The sequence below is a fragment of the Gymnoscopelus braueri genome (assembly GCF_963280865.1).
Source record: "Gymnoscopelus braueri genome assembly, chromosome: 8".
Lineage (NCBI taxonomy): Eukaryota > Metazoa > Chordata > Actinopteri > Myctophiformes > Myctophidae > Gymnoscopelus > Gymnoscopelus braueri.
The window spans coordinates 330,151-349,748 of NC_137609.1; the positions used below are offsets into that span (position 1 = coordinate 330,151).

General features: G+C 45.3%; 1 protein-coding gene across 1 annotated transcript; it reads left to right on the plus strand.

Moving 5' to 3' along the window:
* The first annotated feature begins 6,839 nt into the window (after nt 1–6,839).
* On the plus strand, nt 6,840–7,956 carry LOC308089662 (microtubule-associated tumor suppressor 1 homolog A-like). The gene has a single exon (XM_080434520.1). It carries the CDS (start codon nt 6,891–6,893, stop codon nt 7,722–7,724), a length of 834 nt encoding a protein of 277 aa, XP_080290646.1. The 5' UTR covers nt 6,840–6,890; the 3' UTR covers nt 7,725–7,956.
* The last annotated feature ends 11,642 nt before the right edge of the window (nt 7,957–19,598 follow it).

Below are 19,598 nucleotides of genomic sequence, written 5' to 3' on the forward strand. Positions count from 1 at the left end.
CCGCCTACAAGAGGAACCCTGAGAAGCATCACTGTATATTTTTGTTTTGTGTCTTTTTATAAATTACTATTAAAATATTTCTTTGTGGTATAAAAAAAAAAACAAAAAAAAAAAAAAATTATTGGTTCCACTGATAAAATGATCATAACCTTTGGTGGTTATGCCATCTAAAGGTCTTGCCATCTAAAGGTTCTATAATGAAGCCAGTTGCTCTCCTGCCTGTTGTTTCTGCTACTCCAGAGCATGTTTTTAATGTGTATGGAGATGTGGTACCTTTTATGCCAAAAGTGTCAAAAAACTCAGACCTTGCCAATGACCTACTATGGCGTACATCTTTCTGCTCTTGCTGCGGCTGCCGGTCGGGTACACGTTCACAAGGCATATTTTGGAGTATGATTTCCCACTGAAACCCTTTCCACATACCTCAGTGCATTTTGATGTAACGCCTGTGACAGAAATGTCTTCGTCCTCCCCGCTGTGCTGTGATGGGGAAGATGAACTGGAGAGCCATGGAGCTGGGCCTGGATGGAGAGCGGCGGGATGTCTGTCGCTATCACACTCGGTACATTTAATGCCCGCCTCGCAGTTCCTTGCTATATGCTTGGTGGATGCACAGCACTTATAGCAGATATTATACTGTTTCAGGATCTCCTTCCTGTTTTCCAGGGGCATTTCTCTGAAACCCCTACATTTCTTTAGCGGATGGGGTTTGTGATGTATTGGGCATTGTCTGTCTGGGTCTTCTGTATGGTTGACAGGAGGAGGACTGGAAGAGGAGGATATGTCTGTTTTATGAACAGACACTGGTCTATGGGCATAACTGTTACCCTCAAATCTGTCTTTCCTATTTGGGCCTGTGGAGGGTGAAGTGAGAATGAAGCTGGGGTCGTTACGTGCCTGGGCTTCTGTGCGCACAAACTCTGAAAAAAAGGAGAAAGGGGACCCTATATTCCCCAGCCCCTCCACCTTCCAGAGGAACCCCAGCCCATCCACCTTCCAGAGGAACCCCAGCCCCTCCACCTTCCAGAGGAACCCCAGCCCCTCCACCTTCCAGAGGAACCCCAGCCCATCCACCTTCCAGAGGAACCCCTGCCCCTCCACCTCCCAGAGGAAACCGTGCCACTCAACCTCCATCTCCCAGCCCCAGAGCAGCCCCTGGGTCCACCAGGCCCAAGCAGAACATCACAGCAGGTCCCTCAAGGGCTACAGCCAGTGACCTGAAAAGCCCTTCACGGTCTACAGCTAGTAGTCTGAAAAGTCCTTCAAGGTCAACAGCCAGTAGCTTGAAAAGGACAGCTTGTTCAAGGCTTATTCATCCAACTTCAACCCTAGCAGTTGACAAGAACAGACCCAACAAGGCCACCGGTTCCGTGCAGCAGCAGCCGCTCCGTCAGCAGCAGCCTCCGGTGGCTCGGAGTCATGGAGCCGCGGTGGGCCTGGTGCCTCCAGCTGACACCCAGCAGCACCGGCGGCTGCAGGTCCAATGTGAGGCTCTGGCGGTGGTTCTGCAGAAAACCCTGGCTGCGCGTGATGAGGCCGTGAGGCAGCGCAGGGAGCAGTCCCAGGAGCTGGTGACCCTACGAGGAGAGCTGGTGTCTTCGGTGCAGTCATGCCAGTGTGTGGAACAGGAGAAGGAGGAGATGAGGAGTTGTCTGGAGGAGACGCTGCAGACGGTGCAGGAGCAGCACCAGGAGGACCTGGTTCAGATGGAGAACCGGCTGAAGGTCGTGTACCAGCAGGAATGGGACAAGGTTCAGCTCGCCTACCAGGAGGAGGCTGAGAAGGTCCAGAACCTCATGGAACAGCAGATGGTGGAGTTGAAAGCCAACCATGACGCCATGCAACGGGAAGTGGAGGTTCGACATTCAGAACATCTGCAACAAGTCCAACAGCAGTTTGAGATCTCCTTGGAAGAACTCAGGAAAGTTCATCATGAGGAGCTGCAGTCGTTGGACAAAACCCTGAAGGAAGCAGAAGACTCTTTATCTAGGCGGATCCAGGAGCTGACAGCAGAGAACAATGATCTCACTGAGAAGCTAAGGAGAGAGGAGGAGAAACGACAAGAACATGCTGAGAAGAACCAGATGGACCCCCACACACTGTATCTGCAACAGGAGCTGGAGAGCCTCAACGTGGCACACGATAGGCGGTCCTCCGAAAAACTGGAGCTCCTGCAACTGTGGAAGAGTGCCGGTCGTCCTGGGTTCCCCTTGCCACCGGATCCCACCCTCTCGCAGTGAAGAAGTGCTTCTGGGACATGCGCACCCCCAATGGCACTTTAAATAACTTCAATGCGCAGGTATCCATCTCTACCTCGGTGAGACCAGCTACCGGATATGGACCAAAGTCTGGCGGCGTTGGGGTTTCTGGTAACGGGAGCAGGTATGAATGCACTGGAAGCTCCTAGTCAGAACCCTGCACACCAGCGGCACAGGGCTATTTATGGTCGCCAGCAGCTGAATTTGAGTGGCAGCTGCTCTCGGCAGACCCCTGTGCGACTGAGCAGCCCTATTTAGGATTGCACTGCTCACCCCAACTGGGGAGGGGCCTAGAAAAGGTGGCCCAAACATTGCCCACTCAGACACATCCTGGATAGGCTACCGCACCTATCGGGAATTCCACTCAAGCGGTCGAAATAAAATAAAGAAAATGATCCCTCTCAAACTGGCAACGTGGAACATAAGAACACTCCTAGACACTAACGTCAACACCGACAGACCACAGCGGAGAACTGCACTCATTGCAGCGGAACTTAACCGCTACAATGTTGATATTGCTGCACTTAGTGAAACCAGACTCTTGGATGAAGGCTCCCTGAATGTCAAGGGTGGCGTAACGGTTACATAACCGTTACGCCATCTCTAACGACGAACTCACGATGACGTCATCCTTCTGGTCTATAACTATCCATGGACTCCCGTTTCCAGCCGTTCGATTATAAGTTTACTTAAGCACTCTTTAAAGTCGATTAAGCTGCCTTCCTTACAACCCTTTATTATTCATCTTGATTAATCTAGGTTGTAACCTATCCAGCCCCTTACTCCGGTAGTAAGCCCATCCACTACTGGACTCCCCCATCGGTCCCTCTAGACCGACCAAACCAAGACCGGTCTACCTCACCTACCGGCCCCCCTTAACACTGAAGGAGGAAGGACAGGGTTACACCTTCTTCTGGAAAGGATACCCTACAGGAGGACAGCATCAGCATGGTGTGGGACTTGCAATAAAAAACAGCCTCCTACCAAAACTCCCAGAAACACCGATTGGCATAAGTGAAAGGCTTATGTCACTCAGGATCCCTCTGGCTAAGAAAAGATACGCCACCCTTCTTAGTGTCTATGCACCGACACTACCATCCAAGGAAGACGTAAAGGACCGATTCTACCAGGCATTAGATGAGGTCCTCCGTCGCATACCTAAGGAGGATAAGATCTTCTTGCTGGGCGATTTCAATGCCAGAGTGGGGAAGGACAACAAGGTGTGGAGTGGTGTCATTGGCGGGCATGGCATCGGGCAAGTCAACGCTAATGGCCTACGGCTGCAAAGCCTTTGTGCTGAGCATGATTTGACCATCACAAACACCATCTTTCAACTAAAAAATAAGCACAAAACATCCTGGATGCACCCACGTTCCAAACATTGGCACTTGATAGATTACACCATTGTGAGACGTTCTGACATAAAAGACGTCTCACTAACTCGTGCAATGAGAGGAGCTGAGTGCTGGACAGACCACCGGCTATCCGTCTCCAGAGATCAGGGAAGAAGAGGCTTGACTGTACCCGGCTAGCAGAGCCTATGGCTCGGGACAATCTACGCCTCTCTCTGGCTGAAAACCTGGAAGACATTGAGTCTCTACTGATGAGAGATGACACCATTGATGAGAAATGGCTCTCTATCAGTTCTAGGCTCTATGAGTCAGCATCCCAATCCATCGGCTATAAGAGGAGAAAGCACCAGGACTGATGACAACACAGGCACAATAACCACCATGCTCAAACGCATGCACACAGCACACAGTGCTGTACTCAACATCAGCTGTGCTCCGGCAGCAATGGCAAACATCCAGGAGGGAGGTGCAGTTTAACTTGCGTGCCATGCAGAACGAGTGGTGGATATCGAAGGCAGCTGAGATCCAATCTTATGCCAACAAAAATGATTCTGTCTGGTACTGCCCTTAAGGTTTGTGATGAGGTCAAGTACTTAGGCCATTATTTGACAAATGACCTATCTGATGATAGGGACATCTACAGACAACGTAGAATGTTATATGCACAAGCCAACATGCTTGTTCGTAAGTTTAGTATGTGTTCAGCTTCTGTGAAGTCCACACTATTTAAAGCTTTTTGTACACCTATGTATACTGCCCACTTGTGGCGGCGCTACAGAAAGCGCAGTATGCAGAAACTCAATGTAGCTTATAATGATGGCATGAGACTGCTGCTTAAAGTGCCACGATGCAGCAGTGCAAGCCAAATGTTCGTTAGTATCGGTGTACCCACATGCTCCGCAGTGCTGCGGAACCTCATGTACAAATGTATGTGTAGGCTGTCTGATTCTGCCAACAGCATCATTTTAATCCTGAATAACCCTTTATTTAGCTCGGTCAGGTTTGTTTCTAAACTGTGGAACCATTGGCGGGTAAGCCTGTATATGAATCTGTGATTTTAATGTGGACTATGTCCGCCTCTGTTGTTTGTGTATTGTATGTTTTTTTTATGTGCTATTGACCATGTGTCCTTAATAAAGTTTGATTGATTGATTGATTGATTGATATGCACAACTTTTATGATGCAGTGAAAACCATCTACGGCCCAAGAAACTGCTCTGTCTCCCCGCTGAAGTCTAATGACGGTGCAACCCTCATAAAAGACCAGGAGCTCATCACCAAGAGATGGGCAGAACATTTTGAAACCCTATTAAATCAGCCCTCCCCAACAGACCCCTCAGTTCTACAGGAACTACCTGACCACGCCACCATCCAAGACCTTGACCTTCCACCAACCTTTGGAGAGGTTCAGAGTGCAATAAGATCTCTGAAAAACAACAAGACCCCTGGCCCTGACAGCATCCCTGCAGAGATCTTCAAGCAGGGAGGATACCTTTGCACCCGTGCCCTCTTCCTCGTCATAAGCAATGTGTGGAAGCATGAAACTCTCCCTCAGCAATGGAGAGATGCCAATATCATTACCATCTATAAAGGCAAGGGGGACAAGTCCCTTTGTGGCAACAGCCGTGGCATCTCACTCCTGGCTGTTGCTGGCAAAGTCCTGGCTAAAGTCATGATGCACAGACTGGTGAAGAGCATCACAGAAGATCTGTTGCCTGAGTCACAGTGTGGCTTCAGGAGGAACAGGAGCACTGTGGACATGGTATTCACAGCACGGCAGCTCCAGGAGAAGTGTAGGGAACAGCACCAGGACCTCTTCATTGCTTTTATTGACCTGTCGAAGGCTTTTGACACGGTCAACAGGGAGCTTCTCTGGGATATCCTCCTGAAGATTGGCTGCCCACAGAAGTTTGTCAACATCCTTAGGCAATTCCATGAAGGGATGATGTCACGTGTGACTATTGGTGGCCAGGAATCGGAACCCTTCAAGGTGCGCACCGGTGTACGCCAGGGATGCGTCCTTGCTCCAGTCCTCTTCAATATCTTCCTTCTGTGTGTGACACTGTTGCTCCATGAAAGGATCAAGAAGGACAGTGGGGTTACTGTGGATTTCCAACTTGATGGAAACCTGTTTAACATCCGAAGGCTCCAAGCAGTCACAAAAATAACATCTGAACAAGTCATCGAACTACAATACGCAGATGACTGTGCAGTTGTGGCCCACACACCGGAAGCACTGCAAGCTACCCTTGCAGCCGCTGCAAGTGCCTATGGCAGGCTGGGCCTCTCTGTTAACGTGGCAAAGACAGAAGTAATATGCCAGTGGGCATCCACTCCCCCATCTCAACCACCAACCTTCACCATCTCCGATAAGCCACTTGCAATAGTGGAATCTTTCAAATACCTGGGCAGCTTTCTCTCTGACGACTGCAGCGTCGACAGGGAGATTCAAAACCGGATCAAACAGGCATCCTCATCCTTTGGCAGACTTAGGAGAAGGGTCTTCCAGAACAAAGACCTTAAGCTCCATACTAAGGTAGCAGTCTACCTGGCTGTTGTTATGACAACCCTCCTCTACAGCTGTGAAGCGTGGACCCTGTACAGCCGCCACCTCAGGATGCTTGAGGCTTTCCACATCAGATGCCTACAATGCATCCTGGGGATATCCTGGAAGGACCGAGTCCCCCACACCGAAATACTCTGCAAGACCAACTGCATCAGTGTGGAGGCTACAGTCACTCAGCACCAACTTCGCTGGCTTGGCCACGTTATTAGGATGCCAAAAGACCGTTTACCACGTAAAGTGCTCTATGGCCAGCTTCATCTTGGCCGTCGCTTGGCAGGAGGCCCGAAAAAGCGCTACAAAGACCAGCTAAAGACTGCCATGAGGAAATGCGGCCTGAACCCGACCCAGCTGGAGGACACTGCAGCTCAACGTACCACCTGGCGGCAGCTCCTCCAACAAGGTGTGCACAAGCTCGAGGAGGACCGAGGTGATCGACGGACCAGGAAACGTCAAAGGAGACATGAAGCTAGTACCACACCTACACCCCCAGTCAGTGCCTTTACCTGCTCTGCTTGTGGCAGACAGTGTGGATCACGGATTGGGCTACACAGCCACATGAGGACTCACAAGAAGTAGAGATGGAATGTCATCATCGGACACGATGGACAACCTTAAGCATGCCAGCGTGTGGAACAGGAGAAGGAGGAGATGAGGAGTTGTCTGGAGGAGACGCTGTAGACGGTGCAGGAGCAGCACCAGGAGGACCTGGTTCAGATGGATAACCGGCTGAAGGTCGTGTACCAGCAGGAATGGGACAAGGTTCAGCTCGCCTACCAGGAGGAGGCTGAGAAGGTCCAGAACCTCATGGAACAGCAGATGGTGGAGTTGAAAGCCAACCATGACGCCATGCAACGGGAAGTGGAGGTTCGACATTCAGAACATCTGCAACAAGTCCAACAGCAGTTTGAGATCTCCTTGGAAGAACTCAGGAAAGTTCATCATGAGGAGCTGCAGTCGTTGGACAAAACACTGAAGGAAGCAGAAGACTCTTTATCTAGGCGGATCCAGGAGCTGACAGCAGAGAACAATGATCTCACTGAGAAGCTGAGGAGAGAGGAGGAGAAACGACAAGAACATGCTGAGAAGAACCAGATGGACCCCCACACACTGTATCTGCAACAGGAGCTGGAGAGCCTCAACGTGGTCCTGGACATGAAGACCCAACAGCTCCACCTGCAGGAGAACAAGGTGCTGCAGATGGACAAGCTGACAGAGAAAAGCCTGAAGTTGGAGGAATGCCTCAAGAGAGTGGTCCAGGAGAATGAAGAGATGAAGGCCCGCATGGACCGACACACTGCTCTCTCAAGACAGCTGTCCACGGAGCACGAGGTCCTGCAGGAGTCCCTGCAGAAGGAATCCCAGGTCAACAAGCGTCTGTCCAGGGAGAACGAGGAGCTGATCTGGAAGCTGCACAACGGAGACCTGAGCGTCAGCAGCCCCCGCAGGACCACCTCCCCCGTCTCCCCCTCCTCCCACTCCCTCAGCCTCCAGTCACCTCGCAGCCCCGCCTTCTTCGCCTCCAGCTCCTCCCCCGTCTCACCCAGATAACCCCCCCCAGAGCAGAGCCAGGACTCACAAATGCTCCGCTAAGCGACACAACGAACGCTGTTGAATTAATGACGATGTTTTTTTGCACAGAAGCACTTAAACCCCAGCGAAGGAGGAAGGACCCTCAACGTCCTTCGCTTTTCTTGTGATTACCGACAGAGCAATGGTTCTCAAACTGTTTTCTAATTTCAAGCCCCCCCCCATAATTCTGAGATTGTACAAATGGAACCAAATGGAAACAGGTCTATTTGGTTCCATTAGTACACTCTCAGAGTTAGACATGTAACGGTCACATTTGGAAACTCACTCGAGGAACCTGAGGGTCCCTGGAGCCCATTTTGAGATCCACTGCGATAGAGGAAAGGAATTCTCAGGATTTGCAGCACTCTGATACACTCTTTTCTTTTTTTGTTTTTGTCCTCTTTGAAGCTTGAAAACACAACACACACCTGCACGCATTCACGCGCACACACGCACTAAAACAGCACTGCTGCGCTAAAAGAGGATTTGCCCTGAAGGCTCATGGGAAGACCAAATGCAGACAAACATAATGGCTTCGAAGAAGACCTTTATCGCTATCAACCCAAATGTTTTTATCCGTGAGAAAATGTCATTATGACTGGGATGCAAACGTACAACACTGGATGGCAGGAGAGTTAAGTGGTTCTAGTCCATAAATTACTAATCGTTGCTGTCGGGCAGAAACCTTATCTACATATTTTGGCTTTTTGTGTTTTTTCGTAAATAAAGGCCTTTCTTGATCACACTACAACGTCACACAAAAGTAGCAGATCCACAAGCTCGAAATGTGTTTTTGAGCTTGTCGATCTGTGAATTTGTCTATTTTTGAATTTGAATCCTGAAGTCAGTTTTGGACATACAGTATGAGGTTTCCACCCAACAGAGACGTAATGCTCAATTTATACGACTACCGTTGTCATACAACGTGTAAATCAGGCTTAACCCCTTCACTGCCAGTCAGTCAGTGTTACTGTGTACACACGTAAAAGGGTGCATTTTCATTTTCAGCACCCAACTGAAGTTTATTTGTGGAGTCGAACTCTTTGTGTAATTACGTTTTGTTTGTTTTTGTTTTTCATATTTTAAATGAACTTTAAATAAAGTTGAACAGCAAAAAAAAAAAAAAAAAAAGAAAAAGGAGAAAGGGGGAAAGGGGACCCTATATTCTCTTTTAAAGTTAGACCCTCGCATCGTCCACTTTTCCTGGAGTCCATACGGCAGCTTATCTACAATTGGGTTAACACCCCTCGACGTGTCAAGATATGAGAGACCCTGAAGGTACCCATCGTGTTTTGCAGCCTCTAACTCAGTCAGTAGGTCCCCTAATTCACGAAGCTTTTGGTGGTCTCTAGCTGTTATTTTGGGAAAGTTTTCAATCTTCGTGAAAAGAGCACTTTCTATAGCTTCCGGTGACCCATACGTGTCATCTAACCTCTCCCATATGAGGTTCAGTCCAACAGGCAGATTTCTCACATTCACTGACTTTATTCGGCGTGCATGCCCTGCTGACTCTCTCCCAAGCCATTTGATTAACAGATCAAATTCTTCTCCGGCTGTTAGATCCAAGCCTTCGATGGTATTGAGGAACGATGATTTCCAGGCCAAAAAGTTTTCTGCTCGATCATCAAACTGTGTGAGTCCTGATACTACCAGCTGGCTTCGTGCCATATATTTGGCTAGGTTGAATGAGGCGGCATTGTCGCTGGAGTAGCGTGGTGTAGAGGGCATGTTGATATTACGGTGCTTGGAGTAATATGGTGAGTTGGTCTGACTTGAGAGGGGATGTTGCAAGTAGGTCTTTGGGGTAGGGATGTGTTGTGATTTTATGTGAGGGGTCACACCTGCTGAGTTGCTTACGTGAGGAATGGCACCTGCTGAGTAGGCTATGTGAGAGGTGACACCTGCTGAGTAGATGATGTGAGGGGTGACACCTGCTGGGTTGCTTACGTGTGGAGTGGCACCTGCTGAGTAGCTGGACAGTACACGATACACTGGTTCTGGAGAATTTTCTTGTAACTCATCACCTGATGCTGGGAAAGACTGGGTTTGTGGCACGGGGTCCTCCTCTTCAGCTTTCACACTGTGACATTACTTGTGTTAGGGTGCTGACTGACATACTCTGCGGTGCGTTGTTTTGGGTCTTGTGCCTCAAGTTCAATTTCTTCTGCCTCCAGATTTGCTACTGCGGCCTCCATAACAGCTGCTTCGGCCTTAGCAGCCTCTGCTTCTTTCTCCATCTCTAGAGCAGCCAGTGTGGCTCCTATACGAGCTTGCTCTGTCTTTAATTCAATCTCTTTCTTTGCAAATGCCAATTTGGCTTGTGCGGCTTCAGCTTTGGCCCGGGCTTTGGCTGCTGCCAGGCTGGCCTGAGACACAGTGGATGACCTGGCTGATGACTTGGATGACATATTTAGGACTTAGTAACTTGCAGCTGTAGTAGAGTATGTGTTTTTCCTGCCGTGGATATCTGCATTTGTCGTGTAGGCCTGGGTGCCGTGATGACAATGCAGTGTGAATCCAACATCCGAGGGATAGCACTTGCGTGCAGGGCTGCTTTTTCACTGTACTAGCCTCACTGATTTCCTCATCAGTTATCCAGCAAGCTAAACACGTCCATAAATAATTCTCAGGACCATGACATGCTGTTTAGATCCTTTACTCATGGAGCAGTGTGAAACTGTAAAATACACAGAGTACAATAACAGTGGTAAGTATAATTTCCATAACATCATAACTACAGCATTACATAAGCATAGATATAGGTATGTAGGCAAGGTAAGTATTACATCAATACAAAGCAACGTCTATTGTGAGCACAAACCAACCAAAACTGCTGTGGTGTCAAATGACTGAACACTATCACAGAAATATAAATGCACAAACATAACAAAGGCAGATGCATTTTCATGAGGATTAAAGCTTGTGTCCTTGCAATACATGGCAACATAGGCAGGAGCCAGCACACATGTTAGCTAACTGGCTGCTCATCTATCTAACATCATGGACATAAATCTGGTAGAAAATAATGTGCTCATATGAAAGATACATCCCTCCACAATGTATAAACTTACAAGCAATGCCTTCTCAAGAGCTATAGACAAAGGATGGCAAGGATTGAAAACATCTGCTTCTCTGGAACACACACATCATATTCAGAGCTTCTAAAGAATCACTTCCTGTGACACAGGAACTAGAACGTTAATGTAGAAAGAATATAGTGTCCAGCAGGGGGCTCCAAAACACTTCACATTAACTGGCAGGGCCAGAACAACTGTTATAAACTCAAGAGGGCAGCAATGGTCTTTACTCGAGTCCCTGTGTCAAACCTCTGTGGATGGACAAGACATACAATGGATCTCCATGTTATGCTCTGATTAACAATTCTTACAGAAATAAATATGAATATCAGGGTCAAATATGAGTACATACTTGGCATAACTGTATTAATAAGGAACAGTGCTGAACTTGATGGATCTGGAGGCACCATCACATGGACTTAATTCTCTTTGCTGCCCGCTGCTGCACATTGAAGGTGCATAGCAACTGAATTCTGCCTTCGGCCTGCACCAACTACACAATTGAAATATGAGTTTAAGCTCAGGAAGTTATGGAGGATACACGTCGACCTAATGCATGCGTCCACATTTTAGAGGATGTTGCCCCATCACTCGCCGGTACATTCGGAACCTTGAGGCAAATTGTGTGGGAACATTACTCTTCCATTGGAGTCAGATATGATCTCAATTGAATGTTTAAACTCTGCCTTAAGTTTGGAAAGAACTTATTATTTTCGTTGGTTGAGTAACGATAACATTTTCAGTCATGTTCAGATGGGTTATCAACATAATTTTCAGTTCTGTTAGAAAAACTGCACAGGGATTTTGGAATATATCAGATAGTATGTAAGCTACTCTCAGACCTTATCAAATGCCATTGCTTCTATTTCTGAGTACTCATCACTTTGTACTGTATCAGGAGTTTGTAAAGATTTAGTTTTATCTGGTTTGGTGTACAATCGATAACATGTTCTTTGATGGTGCACCTCAGCAGCTACTGCATCCCGGCTTAAGGCAGCAATGACTCTACTGTCCATTTTAGAAACGGCAGCCTCACGCGCTGCACTGTCCGCTTCCATTGTGTCACATTTTTGTAAATGTTCCCGTGTTTAGTGCCTTTGATATATTTTTGTACTTTGTAACATGAAATTGATATTTGCTCATAAGCCGTGGGGCTTAACCCTGGTTGTCGAATTGATCGTGTTGTGTAACTTTTTCATCACTGGATTTTCGCTGCTCAATGGTGTCCAAATCTCTTTTTACTGTTAAAGGTTTCCTGCAACTTGGCATGATATTTTATGTGAGGAATTTCATTTGGATTTACGTTATGCGCAAATTTGCAGGAGTGGCTTATGTTCACGGATCTGGGCAGCTTCGTAGCCATGAATTTAATTCCTCAGTTCCATTAATGGCTGTTGGTGATTCTGAAGGACTGTGTATTACACCAAGGGTCTTCAACGTTTTTCAGGCCAAGGACCCCCTAGATGAGAGGGAGATTAAGCAAGGACCCCCACTACATAATGTGTTGCAGATTCAACTTTTTCATAGATTTCATATTTAGCATCATTGCACTGGCATCAGTGTAGGATTCATACAGTGCCTGCTCATTGCTATGTCTGAGTGGAGAAGCAACTGTGAACAGGTGGGGGTTAAATAGGGCTGGCTTAATTTCAGATGATTGTGTCCAGGTGTGTGGTGAGACCTCTGCATTTTTCTACAAGCTGACATGCCTCTTGTAGATCAGCTATTTTTGGCTTAAGTTCTCCTTATCCCTCTATACCAAACCTCTTGGCCAAAAATTGTTGATCTATTCTACAAGATCATAACGCTTCTTGTGAGCTTGTAGATCGGCTATTTTTGGCTAAAATTATTTTTCTCCCTCTACATTTAACTCTTTGCCAAAAATAGCTGATCCACAAGTTCACAGCACCTCTTGTGAGCTTGTAGATTGGCTATTTTTCTCCTTACAAAGGAATCTTAGGGTTCTAGTGGTTAACATGAAAAAATCTTGCTCCAACAGTGTTCACTACTCTGTCAGAGTAGAGAAGAATCTCTGAAGGTAGTCAAGCTGGGGTTTAAATAGGGTTGGCTTGATTGCAGATGATTATGTCCAGGTGTGTACACATTGGCCCACTCCCAGAACTAGGTCACACATATGTTTATGCATTACTATATTTTATCATTTAGTACCCATCAATTTCAGGCATGGTTTAACATATTAAATTGTATTATAAGGATATGATATGAAAATGTATTAAACATGATCATTTTGGGTTAGTTCTAATTTAAAAGTGGTGGGGCAATGTGTGGCTCAGTCTGATACGAATGCCTGGTTTGGATATGATCTAATAAGATAAATGCTGGCCAGTAGTTTGGGAAAAAAATCATGTAATTAAAGCAACACATTTTACTGTATACTTTAACTGTCACGGTTCATGTTTAGTATTTATTATCCCATTCCATTTCTTTCGAGAGTGGGAAAGAAATGGGACAGTAGCTTTGCTTTCTGTGGAGACATAATAAAGCCTGAGTTATACTGCGTCATAAACAGACAATCTGCAAGCTCAATTAAACCCATAGACTGTATAAAATGAATGGACAGCGTCACGCCATTGGTTTCTACAGACCGTAAATGAAGCCGATTGTTCAGGAATGTGCAATCCGCCATCTTTAATATATACCATTGGGCACGTCGGAACTCAAACGCTATTGCTTGAGACCACACATGTGACCAGGGAACCGGAAAACAATCCCCAAAGAATGCTATTGGTTGGGTAGCTTGTTAATCAAATCATCCCGCCCCTCCTGGAGCATAGCCTACTTTATCGTCAATTTTAAAATAAATGGGACCATAATTTTGCAAAACGCATATCATGATGATTGAAAGGAGACTTTAAACTAGTGGCTGGAAGCATAGTATTTATGACAATTTTTATTAAGGTAAGAAAATCTAGTCTAAAGTTCGTCAAAAACCCATCCGCTTACAATGAGAGAATATTCTTTCTGACACCTGCAGGGGTAAAACAGCGCCATACAGGCCATTCATATGAACTGTCTCTCTTCCGTATCGGCTTCAATGTAAATATATCAGGCTGGCCCCTTGGTCAGAAAGCGTATTATTTAACAAATTCACTGCCAAAGACGGATATATCCGTCTTTTTATTTATTTAAAGAACCCAAGATAACGTCATCCGAAGATTTATTGCTCCATTCACTTCCTACAGTAGTTAACTTATTACTTTAAAATCCTGTATCTCGGCTCCTGTGTACTTTTTTTTTTTACTATGTATTTGTAGATCTTCTACGAGACCCCTGTGTGTGTAATGAGGGGATCACCGTGAGGATCACGGAAATTATTTTGTGACTACTTGAAAAGGTAAAAAAATCGTTAAAAACGCTGCCACTGGCTGTATCCTGTTTTAAAAAACCTCTGGCAGTGAATGTGTTGTTAATAGTAACTAGATTCTACCAAGCCCCGACCTGCCTCGGTCTATACATTCAGTCTCTGAACAGAGCTCACAGGTCCATTCAGGTTTCGGGGGTCCGTCTGCTTAGACCTCTGAAGAGCTCTAATGGCAACAAGCAGTGGGAGGATTTAATTGGCTCCCATTAACATGGAAGTGGATGAAAAGCAGCGTCTGTGCACTTATGAAACCCAGTGGGTTTCATGTGTTACAGGGCTGTGTGTGTGTGTGTGTGTGTGTGTGTGTGTGTGTGTGTGTGCGCGCGCGCGTGTGTGTGTGCGCGTGCGTGCGCATGTACAAGTGCTCAATATAAAATACTAACGCATTGAGTGGAGGCTTGCAAGTGGCAGGTCAACAATAATGTACTGTAGAGAGAGGTGGCATTTTAACACATTAAGGCCGGGAACGCATCGTTGTCATTTTAAGATTTTTTTGGCTACACGCTCATAGTTTGAGAACCACTGATATTAAAGCAACATGTTAGGATTTAGAAGACATTTGTAGAATCCCCCAGGAGCAAAGATTTGAGTTAAAAATGTTCGCTTTAAAAATATGTATATTCAAAGATTTGCACACAATGTCCACGATTATTTCCCAAAAATAGCAGATCTGCAAGCTCGGTGCCGCGCTATGAGATTCAAGATTCAAGATTCAAGAGATTTATTGTAACAAGGATGTACAGTACACACTGTTAAAAACTTATTTTGGGGAGGTGCTCCAAAAACACAGATATAAAACAGTTCATAAATATCAATACTACGCTTAAATAAATACATTAAAAACAGTAAAAAGACTAAGATCAGCATACAATGCAAAGTAACACCACAGAATCTTTGAGCTTGTAGATTTGCTATTTTTGAATAGCCCAAAGAAATCTAAAATGACACAGATGCATGCGTTTCTGGCTTGAATGAGTTAACACACACACACACACACACACACACGCACACACACACACACACACACACACACACACACACACACACACACACACACACACACACACACACACTGTACAATTATTCATGTACAGTATATACTCTACGTGCGGCTGCATAAAGAAGCCAAAGAAAAGGCTATAAGGCTATACATATTGCCGGTGAACAATGTGTTGACATTTATACACATGACTTCAACACAGAGACGTTCTCAAACAATGCCAAGGACAGCAATATAGCAGCTGTAGTGTATGCCAGTATGTTTAATATTTGTCACAAATAGCATATTGTTGCTGTTGGGCAGAAAAAACATCTTATCTTCACCCTTTTTAACTTTCTAACTTTTTTATTTTTGTTCATAAATCTTTGAATATGTATTTATTTAAAGCGAACATTTGTAACTCAAATCTTTGCTTCTGGGGGGCCCCTGGAACACAATGTGTGTGATTGTTTTCATAGACCTGATTGCTTGTTTTTCGGATTGCTTGTCTTTCTTGCCAAACGTGGCAATATTGAATATGCGACGCTAAACGCTAATAATGTTTTTTATATAAGTGGTGGCAACATTTTTAGACCCAACAATAGCGAAGATTAAAGTCAGGGTGAACATGGCCAAATAATAACTTAATAGCCAATTGAATGCACTGTCTGTAACTGTTGCAGTGTTGAAGGAGGGGAGCGGAGGGCGGTTACTGCGGACGGGCCGTCTCCCCATTGGCTTAAAGGACAGGCAAAACGGGGAAGTGTCCCCACTGGCTTTAAAGGAGTGAAGGACAGCCAGGATAGCCAATGATTGAAAACATGTCGAACATGATGCAAATTTGTAACATGATGCAACATTTTAGGACAAGTAAGACGCGCGAATGCGGGAAGCGAACGCAGCCCTAATTTTTGTTTTGTCTTTTTTAAATTGTTATGTTGTGTATTTACGGACTTGTAATCCGTGTTATTTCACCGTGATGGGGAGAGCGTAGAGAGAAAGTCACGTGACTGCCTCCGCCTCGTATTGAAGTTAATGGGGGGGGATATGGTTCTCCTATGCACGGAGTTTCGGAGTTCCTAGTCATCTATGCACGGAATTGCCGTTTGTCAATCCGTGCTATTTCACCGTGTTTGGGGGACGATCGGGTTGGTTTCATAGTAAGCTCCACTCTGAGATCTGTCTGCAGCCAATGAGAGCGTGAGTCACATGGGGGCGCGGCTGCACTCTGAGATGTGTCAGCAGCCAATGAGAGCGTGATACTGCACACACACACACAACCCGAGCAGGGTTTCGGCGCGCCTCCTTCCGCTGCGTTCGCAATGACGATTAGGTCTGACTGTTCATAGACTCAGGCGCTCTTCGAGCACCTGGTAAAAATGTTTTCTAAATCCTAACAGTATGTTGCTATCAGTGGTGCTCCAACTTTTTCATGTCAAGGACCCCCAAAATGATATTTATTTGCCCGCGGACCCCCCATCTCAAAATATGTTGTTCCAGGGACAGATCGGAGTTAAAATAAATCACTTTAAAACGTCCTTCTTTCCAGTGTCGTTATAGTCTCTGCCAGAGTAGCTTTAACCCAGTGTGTGGATGTTTTACTTTTTGCTTAATAAATATTTAACCGGTGAAAAAGTATTATCAAGACCTTGTGACTAAATAATAAGTGCATTGGATCCACTGGAACACAGGTTCTCTTTTTCCTGAAAAGCACAATTTATTATGTCAAGGAGTCGTGCTGAGAAGAAGAAAAGAAGCCATTTGCTCTGGTGGTCTCCAGTGATATTAAGCCTGGCAGCCATTGAATGCTGGCTGATCATTTATTTATGACATTATTTCTCACAGCTCTATGTATTCACAAACACAGCAAGAAAGCAGAACTTCAGCACTTTTACAAAACATGAAACATTACTGTCAGTGTTGCCAAGTCCACTTATTATTATAACGTCTCTGTAGGGGTGGAAACCTCATATGTCCAAAACTGTGTACTTTTTCAGGATTCAAATAAAAAAAACAGCGAAAGTTGCAGATCTACAAGCTTGAAATGTGTCGATTCGAGCTTGTAGATCTGCTACTTTTGATGCTTTTGTGTGATGCTGTAGTGTGATCAAGTAGGGCGTCAATTTACGAAAAAATGCTCAAAGTTTTGGTGGGATTCTGTGTGGAGTTTGCATGTTCTCCCTGTGTCTCCTAGGTAGTTAATACCCTCACAAAAACATGTAGTAATCCTGGTCTCTATACCGCCTCCCCCATGACAGCCGGGGCGCCTGATGGAGGGGAAGGGAACTGGTTGGAATAACGTGTTCCTTCCATGCTCTACGTCCTACCGGGGAAACTCCCCCCTGTCAGGTGACAAGAAGGTCAGTTGGCTCTCATACATTGAAGGATGGATGAGTTCGGGCCTGGCCTCCCTAGGCTGGTGAGGGGAGTGTAGCGCCCAGGATCACTTAGAAAATTGGCGCCGGGTGAAAAATAAGGGTTACAAAATTGTGGGATAAAAAATGTAGAGAAAAAAAAAGTTTTGGTGGAATTTGTGGACATAAGAGGTTTTTCTGTAAAGTCGCGTATAAATATTGGTGGTTTGTGTTTCTAAAGTGTAGTTTCTAAAGTGTAGTAGCTTATTCAGGCTTCCTTATTTGGGCTTCCTTCCTCACGTTGTTTAACCCGGTGGTTCTCAAACATTTTCGTGTCAAGGAGTTTAACGCAATTAAAGTACTAGTTACTTTTCAGATATAAATTATGATATTATGAAACATACATTAACCACTTTAGCCTTATTTTATACCTATAGGCTATTTGAAAATAGCAGCTCTACAAGCTCACAACGCGTGGCATCGCGACACGTTTTGAGCTTGTAGATCTGGTATTTTCAAATATTTTTGTACTTTTACTTTTGGTACTTGAAGTACATTTTGATACCAATATACGTTTGTACTTTTACTGAAGTAAATTTTTAATTCTGGACTTTTACTTGTTACAGAGTATTTCTATATTGCAGTATTGGTACTTTTACTTAAGTAAAGAATTGGATTTTTTTTTAAATATTTGTATAATTCAACCCAACCCCAACGCGTCACATTGCGACATGGTTTCTGTTGTATCTGACATCAATGCATGTTGAATATCTCCATATATGTGCGTTTGCGAAATGGTTTCTGTTGTATCTGACATCAATGCATGTTGAATATCTCCATATATGTGCGTTTGACGGGGGCCACTGGGAGGACCGTGGAGACGGTTTCAGTTGTGTCTGACATCAGTGCATATTGTGTTGTTGTTTTTTGTTTAGTTTTTTAGAGTAGCCAATTATTTTTTTACCCCTTTTTCTCCCCAATTTAGTCGTTATACCAATATAATCCTCCCCACACACATTTCTGTGTTACTGCTGTTATATCCTACTAATTCGCCTGCCAGTGAGGAGCCCCCACCGGGAGGACGTAGAGCCTTCGTCCTACTCCTCCCGCCCGACACTCCCCGCTGACAGATGATCCCCCCCTGCTACATGAGTCCTTTAAACCCATTTGAAAATACCCGATCTAAAAGCTCACAGCGCGTTGCAACACGACGCGTTGTGAGCTGGTAGATCTGGTATTTTCAGAATAAAATTTAAGAAAAACGTGAAATATCTAGTGTGTGGAATAGAAACCATACTTTCAAGCAACTTTACAGAAAAACAAGCCCAAAGTCGATTATAATAAGCTGACATGTGTGTGTGTGTGTGTGTGTGTGTGTGTGTGTGTGTGTGTGTGTGTGTGTGTGTGTGTGTGTGTGTGTGTGTGTGTGTGTGTGTGTATAGGAAGCATGTGGAGTGGAGGTAACATGGAGGCAGCACGGCGCTCATTGTTATAATAATGACACTTTTGTTTACTTGTCACCTGCCGGGGCCACTATACTCTGGGCCAATACTCGTCCCAGCGGGGCCACACAAACCAATTACTGCCTCCTAGCTGCTGGCCTTTTGTGTGTCTTTGTAGTGTGTGTGTGTGTGTGTGTGTGTGTGTGTGTGTGTGTGTGTGTGTGTGTGTGTGTGTTCTATTACTATACTTACGAGGACCCCCGCAAGTAGTAACATTTGAGAAACGGATTCTTGTGAGGAATAATTTTCCTGGTCATCAAACGAGACATTGAGTTTAAGAGTTTCATGTAGGTTTACGATTAGGACAAGATTCAGGTTTAGGGTTAGGATTAGACCTTTAAGGAGGTTATGTTTATGGATTGGGGTTTGAGTTTATTTATACTTTGTGCACCGGAAATAGCAGATCTACAAGCTCACCAGCTTCATTATTGACTGTATTACGGTTTAAAGAAATTGCCATACAAACAAAATTGTAATTCATATGAAACGGCTGTCCTAAAACGTTGATGTCCGCACAAGTATAGCGGTGTGTGTGTGTGTGTGTGTGTGTGTGTGTGTG